General features: G+C 39.6%; 1 protein-coding gene across 1 annotated transcript in view; it reads right to left on the bottom strand.

Annotated features, from left to right (window-relative positions):
* Window positions 1-774: 774 nt before the first annotated feature.
* ca10a (carbonic anhydrase Xa) overlaps window positions 775-7,478 on the bottom strand; it is a 107,794-nt gene continuing 101,090 nt past the window's right edge. Inside the window, exons 7-10 of the mRNA XM_076999901.1 lie at window positions 4,738-4,810; window positions 3,358-3,512; window positions 3,062-3,236; window positions 775-1,578 (exon numbers count right to left, since the gene is read on the bottom strand). Of these exons, the coding sequence (XP_076856016.1) occupies window positions 1,556-1,578; window positions 3,062-3,236; window positions 3,358-3,512; window positions 4,738-4,810 (426 nt within the window). The 3' untranslated portion in view covers window positions 775-1,555. The remainder of the gene's footprint in view (window positions 1,579-3,061; window positions 3,237-3,357; window positions 3,513-4,737; window positions 4,811-7,478) is intronic.

Below are 7,478 nucleotides of genomic sequence, written 5' to 3'. Positions count from 1 at the left end.
GAGCGAGCTTCATATAGAGAGCAAATGTGCCTGTGCTTTGGAGATATACAGAATCTGAGGTGTTGTGGAGCTCAGAATAATTATTTGTGTGAAGTGAGGCTGTGAGAGCATTTAGCTATCAAAAGGCTCAGTGTGGCTGTTCTCCCGATTGAATGATGGCCACAATATCTGTGAGCTCCAGCTGTGAGAACTTTTTTCCTGTTTTATTACCCATCCATGGAGCCCTCAGATGAAATACTGTAACTCCGGGTTCTGGTTTGGCTCACACCACGCTTACAACAGGAGGCGTCTTTCATTGACTGGGATATAATTAAGCCAAAATAGGTGGGGGAATCAATGCAGCCCTCCCCTACACAAAACATCAGACCTATGGTAGATCAGCACTACGGGAAATGCCTGTCAGGCTGCTGAGCAAGCTCAGGCCTCATTAAACCCACTCCATCCAGATCCTCTCATTATTTTGCATTTTTGTCCCATAGATCCTTGAGATTTCATGGGATTTGGATCAAAAGATTAAGTGGAAATAAATAATTAAGCACTCCAAACAATCACCAATTTAAAACTAAAGAGGGGACAAGGGGGGATGAGGGGAGTATTACACACCGAAACACAAATCTAATATCTAATCTAATCTAATATCCATCTCTCTTCCCCTTTTTTTCTTCTGACATCTGATCACTTGGTAAACACAACCATAAACACTTGAAATATTTGATATGATTAACATGTGCTGCCTTGTTATCCACTTTGAAGATAGTGAAACAGTTACAAAACTGACTTTCCAAACACATTTATTGGGTCGATAACATTAAACAAACACAGTGTATGACCATTGTAAACAATAAAACAGAAAAAGGCATCAGCTCTGCTCCAGAAATTCAAAGTGCGCCAAGCGTAAAATATTAAACTTTTTAAATGTATTTTTCCATCTGATATATTTTTTAAACGTTTATTAGTATCTTTACATATTCATCTTCAGCGTGAATAATTCTATTTACAAGGCCAGGACACTCATTGTCTCTCTGACACTCAGACATTCCTCTTTGACATAGGTTTTGTCTTTGGAGTATCACAGCATGACTGCTGTTCCACTGTCCTGTCTTCTGTGGCCCTGGTTCATGATAGACGATGCAGTTATGGGTCAAGGGTGTTTCCAGGCTGACGAGTGAGCTCATTGTCCAGCTCGCTGTGAATACTCAGTTGTACGGTATCCATATATATATATACAAAGGCCAAAAAGACATCTTTAGTTCCATTCTGTGAAGCGACTATGAAGTAAATGTTTTGATTTTTTGTTTTTGCTTTTTTTTTCCACCAAAAAAAGGTAAGTATCAAAACATTTGTGTAGTTATATTTGTACTTCACTGGTTTTGAGTTGATTTATGAAACTGAGTCTCTTTGCACACAATGCAAAGTCTGTTCTTGTTGAGTTCTTTTTTTTCTTTACAATGTCATGACTAAATCTCTCAGGACGAATGTGATGCTGACTCCAGTCTGGGCTGGTTCTCTGCTGTCTTTCTCCCTCCTCAGGTTAGGGCTCATCCACAAGAAGAATCTATTTCAGCAGCCATTCGTTCACTGCAGTGGAGAAAAGAAAAACTATGACAAGGAACAGACTGGGAGGGGGGGCTGGGTAAGCCCTCAAACAACAACAAGAAAAACTCCAGCACTCAGACTTCATTGAACATCTGACATGCTGGAATGTCTGCTACTTGTATTTGCCCACTGACACAGATAACACTGCACACAGTCCGCACACAGTCTGCACATAGTCACGCCGAGGTACATGAATTACACATTGAAAGAGAAGCAATGGAAATTATCAGTAGAAATCTCTCTATGCATTACAAACACTTTACACCCTCTACTTCCTGAAAATTGCACTGTAATTACACATCAAATATCATCTTAAGCTAAATGTAGTATTTAGTCATACTACACACATTGTACTGCGTTTGTTGTACACAGTATATAATTCAGTCCTTGAAGAAGCTTAGTGGCATAAGCAGGTCTTATTAGAATCATTTTCCATTCCCTTTATTATCACCATATTTTCCATTTTTACTGGAAATGTTTAAGTAAATGCGATTAAAGGAGCAATCAGTCATTTTTACCACTATAGTGTACCAAACAACACTTCTTTTTTGTTTTTAGCATCTCACATGGAATGAAGAATTTTATTGCTTTGTAGTCCAGGTTTATATACCAGTTTATGCACCATACATGGAAGCAGCCATGTTTAGATTTAGTACAGAATCTTTCATACATCCAGGCCACTAGGTTTCAGTATAATGGCTGCGTCAATGTGAAGAATAATCACTGGAAAAATTACTTATTGCTTCTTTAAAGAGGAAATCATTCTTGTTATATCTTGGGTTTGAATGTTTAACCTCTTAAACAAAAACTTTAAACAATTAAAAGACATTTCTACTGGTGAATACCGAAAGTAACTGACTACAGTGAAATGGGTCAGGGCAGAGTTAATTTTATGCCCAGTTTATTGTTATAGGGGATAAGATGCCATTTTTATTTTGTTTGACTGAATGTACTTTGGTACTAGAAGAGGTTAAATAGAGTGTCAACAGCTTGTGAGAAACCAAAAGACTCCCTCTGAGAACAGGCACATTACTGAGACCTCTTGAACCCCATACAAGCTCTGAAAAATGAAAGCTCCCTGTTGTGGGGACTAAAAGATGATGATTATATTAGGAATGTTCTGTTTGTCTCCTGATGGACTGCATGGCTGCACGAAAAAGTGTTTGACGTCCCAAATGTCTCAGTAGATTTGAAATGTAAACCTATTATAAGCCCTTGACGATCCTTGATGTGTTTACTAAGTTAATGTCTTTCTGCATATATTTAAAAAAACTCAATTCACTGCTTATGAACAGGTCTAAAATATAAACAGATCATGTGGAATAGATTTTTGTCCTCTACCATACACGCTCATCAAAATCAGAAAACAAGAGGTTCCATTGTTGGTGATTAGTAATACATTTGAGGGAGACTCGGAAGGGGTCGGAGGGTAACGGCGGGTTCCCACGTCCCCCGGGACACTGACCTCGGTACTGCAGCTTCTGGGCCCTGTTGTTGGGGCAGTCTTTGCCCTGTATGCTGAAGTTGATGTTGGTGCGAATGCAGCGGTTGTTCAGTGGCTGAACCGGACGCACGTTATCGCTCATGCTGAGGAAGATCTGTGACGGCTGGTTCTGGCTGAGTAACCGCATTGAGTGCATCTGCAGGGGCGGCAAACCCGGCCACACACGTCACACACCTGCTCTGCTGAATCTCCCAACACCTTATCGACGGGTACATGAGACGGGTGTTGCAATGGTGATGCGGACTGTGTGCATTTACCTGCATCTTCGTGACGTATATTGGCTTGTTCATAAGAATCCATGTTGCGGTCTCAAAGCATGGAGGGATAGTCATGGATCCTTCATAGGTAATAAAGCTGGACGTCTCAGGGTACACCTCCTCAATGTTTAGCCCCGAAAGTAAATAAGCATCATCTGCACAAAAGAAAACCCCAGAAAGGAATTAGGCTGCTGATTGGTGGTTATCAGCTGCCATCCCATCTTTTAACATCCACCTTGTTAGGAATAGCTCTTTTCTTTGGGTGCTTTTGGCAATTTTGCAGGACGTCTTTGCTTGTCAGCGTTTCACGGCCCCAGGAGAAGGCTGTGCTTGGGCTGGGGTTTACTAGATGATTGCTGAATTGCTTTGACAAGTTTCACAGTACCAGACCCCTATTAGATCACACAACATTGTGGTCGTGTGAAACACATTGAACTCTACTCTCCTGACAACAGAAGAGTAATAGGCTCGGCAAGGAAAAACACATCATTGTTTTTGCCCAATTCCACTGATTACCCCCTTCGTTCCATGCCTGTGTTAAAATGTTTTGATGTCTGGGATTCCATCACTGTTATCATATTGAACTTTGATTGCTTTAGCGGTGTAAATAATTCTTTTTGGATGAAGAGGAAGGGGCTGTGGTTGAGGAGTGAATGTTATCTCGGCTGGCGGTACAACGATGGCTGTTTAGAAGGCCTCAGGGAGGAACAGGTTGCTATGTCAAAGTGGAGGTCCTGACAGCTGTTGAAGCACATAGTCTGCATATACCTGGTAAAACTGTTGAAAAGTCCTTTTGCTTGGCCAGTCTGTATTCATGCACCCCCAAGGTCCTGATGGCATGCACCTGCCACCAGGGGTCAGCATACTCCTCTTCACCCTCTTTTCCCCCTTATTAATTCAATTATGGATTTTTTTTTCACAGCTCTCTGAAGTGAGCCAAGGCAGTGTGCCATAGAGAATGTGGGCGGCTGTACAGACTACGAGATATTCGATTTGTTTTTGTGTTTTATGTCTAAGTTCCTTTCACTATCTCTAATAACATTCTCTCAAGTATTTTCACAAAATCTGATTAGATGCATTACATTACAGAGAATTACAACTTCTAATAAATTACTGTGTGTACGGTGAATCAAAATGGATGAACCCATTTTAGGGTCAAGCTCATGAATTCAAAACTCTTGTTTGAGTACTGTGCATATTTTTCAGCAATGGCTCACGATTTGCAATCTATAAACAGCCATTACCTCTTATTACTAATCTGTCAAAGTACTCCACCTTGAGAGCACTTTTGATTTTCCATTAAATTTGAAAGAAGCAAGCATAGAGAAATTCACCTCCGTGATAGTCTCATTCATCTGTAGTGTTCGATCTTTCACTTACTCTTATAAGTTATTCTTGTGATGGTATCTCTGTTCAACATTCGATTCAGAAATGAATTTGACGTCTCGGATATCTGAAATTACAAACAGTCAGAAGAGGGAATTGGGGGAGGGTGCAGAGACAGAGCTAGTTAGAGTGAATGAGAGACTTGGTGATAAAGGTATGAGTATTATAAAGCAGCATAAAAAAATTGTGTTTTATCACGACAACCAACACCTGGCAAGATCATCCAATGCTGAGTGAAGAGCTACTGATGCTTCCTGGCAACTTCCATAAAAGCCATCTTTTACTGACCGTCAGGGCCAATGAAACGGCAAGGATTGCCGCATAAACATGTCAGGTGACTGATGACATCACCATTACACTGAGGCTCTCTGCACATTCTGCTTGGAACATAAATGTGCGACTAGCAGCACTTTTCACGGGTCTTTGAGAAGCAACAGCCTGTTTTACAGATGATTTAAACATGAAGCCGAGCTGTGTGCGGTCATTCTCCATTTAGAGACTTAATTACTATAGAGTGTAGGTGGTAAAAAAAGAGCACATGCACAAAGAGCCAAGTACAGCGCCTCTTACTGTTACTTCTCTTGAAATAACTACTGTTTGTTCACACCAGAACAAAATGGCTGACTCCTTGTCCAGAGTCTCCTCCTCCTCCTCCATTTTGTCTGTGTGCAGTGACTGTGCGCATTTTGGCATTATTAGCCATTGTGATGGAGAGCTCTGATGTCAGCTCATAACACTTATGTTCAGGAGGGAGGCTTCCCTGGCAGCTTGGTGCTGTGACAGGCAGACCAGCGAGAGGCTTTCGAATGTGCTGCTATGACGCTGAGTCATGTCGGGATACAAGAAGCTCTCAACATTGCCTGCAGGAAATGCATCTGAGCTCACTATGCGATCCCTGCAATTATGATAGTGATAAAAAAGGATTCACTAGAGGGGAGAGATGCGTGGACTGTCTGGGCATATTGGAAGAGCAATAGAGACTTAATACTTAATCATGCTGTAATTCTGTACAGGATGTGCTACAGGATGTCAAAGGAGACATTAAACTAAACAAATGGCAAACCAAAGCACCATTAAGAAGAACACAGTCTGAGAAATGACTATAACATTTATGTTAAACACCATCTGTTGTCATGAAGTTTTACATTCATTCATATTGTCCTTATAGGCCATAAATGTGATGAGTACTACATATAACAAATCATCATGTGCTTCATGGAACTTCATTCAGTGCCAATAATGTTTCTCCTCTTGTTTTGTAGCCAACAAATTGGAAAAAAGGATAAAAGGTTGGAATTGAATAAAATAATTGCAGTTGGATAAAATGTACAATACCTGTCAAAGGTTTGGACTCACATGCTGTGCTTATTTTTACTGATTTAGACATTGAAAAACGGAAGATGCCAAACCAATTAAACAAAACCTGTTATTATGCTCTAATAAACAAATATTAGATTCTTTGAAGTAACTATCCTATATTGTGATGACAGCTTTGCACACACTATATGCAGAGCACTTTCTGTTCTGAAGTTCTGAAATAAATCTGTTTGCTGAGGGTGAATTTAAAATTGTGTGTGTGTTGACCAGTGTTGTGAATAACGCCGTTAAAAATAACGGCGTTAGGTAACGTCGTCATTTTGTCAGTAACGGGATAATATAATTAGTTACTTTTCCTGTCGTTACAACACCGTTGACGTTACTGGTCATTAAAAGCGGTGCGTTACTACATATTGATATACTAATGCGAGCGGACCGCTGCCCAGGCTAGTGAGGAGTAACAGATCCCGATAGGTCACAGTTCTCGGTGTAACACCTGTTTAACTTAACAAGTCAGTAAGCGATTGGCTAAGGCAGCGTTATGATAGCCAATCAGAGCCAGTGTTTTTACACGCGCGCCGAAGCACGCGAGTGACACGACACAAACGGAGAAGAGGCCGAAATGGCGTCTGGTGCAAGCCGAAGAAAACTAGAACTTTCAAGGCGATATAACATTATTTAAGAATAAACATAAACATTATTTAAGAAAATACTCGAAGTTCCTGAATGTCTACCAGACTGGGTATTTGATTTATTTAATTAAGAATAGAGGTTTTATTGTTAAGTTTACTTCTGTTGTAAACAAACCAGTTGTCTCAGGTTGAGAGAATTTAATTTAATTTCATAGATGTAAATGCACTTTATATAGTGTAACTGTTTACTTTTGCTTTTTTTTCCCAAAGATTTGGGATTTTAAAGGATTTTATCCTGCACTGGTCTGTGGATGTGCAATAAATATCAAAAGTTAAACAATTTTCTGATCTACTCATTTCAACTGACTGTGAAAACTGCTTAAAAAAAACTTAATTAATTGGCATATAACCTTTTTTTAACTGTAACGCAAATAGTTACTTTCCCTGGTAACGAGTTACTTTTATTATAGAGTAATTCAGTTACTAACTCAGTTACTTTTTTGAACAAGTAGTGAGTAACTATAACTAATTACTTTTTTAAAGTAACGTTCCCAACACTGGTGTTGACAATGAATTCATATTTCCCAACACCTTTCCCAAATTATACTTGTAATAAATAAGCATAATTTAATAAATTAATAAATGTAAGCATAATCCATTAGATTAAAATGCCTTTTTAACTCTTAAGATTGTGCATTTAGTCAGGTGTGTCCACACTTTTGACTGGTAGTGTATGTGTACACTAAAGCAAAATGACTTGGGTCCAAGGGTAAGAGTGTCGGTGCA

Source organism: Brachyhypopomus gauderio, chromosome 3 (genome assembly GCF_052324685.1).
Source record: "Brachyhypopomus gauderio isolate BG-103 chromosome 3, BGAUD_0.2, whole genome shotgun sequence".
NCBI classification, from domain to species: domain Eukaryota; kingdom Metazoa; phylum Chordata; class Actinopteri; order Gymnotiformes; family Hypopomidae; genus Brachyhypopomus; species Brachyhypopomus gauderio.
Note: the sequence above shows the minus strand (reverse complement) of the source record. Positions and strands in the feature narration are given on the sequence as shown.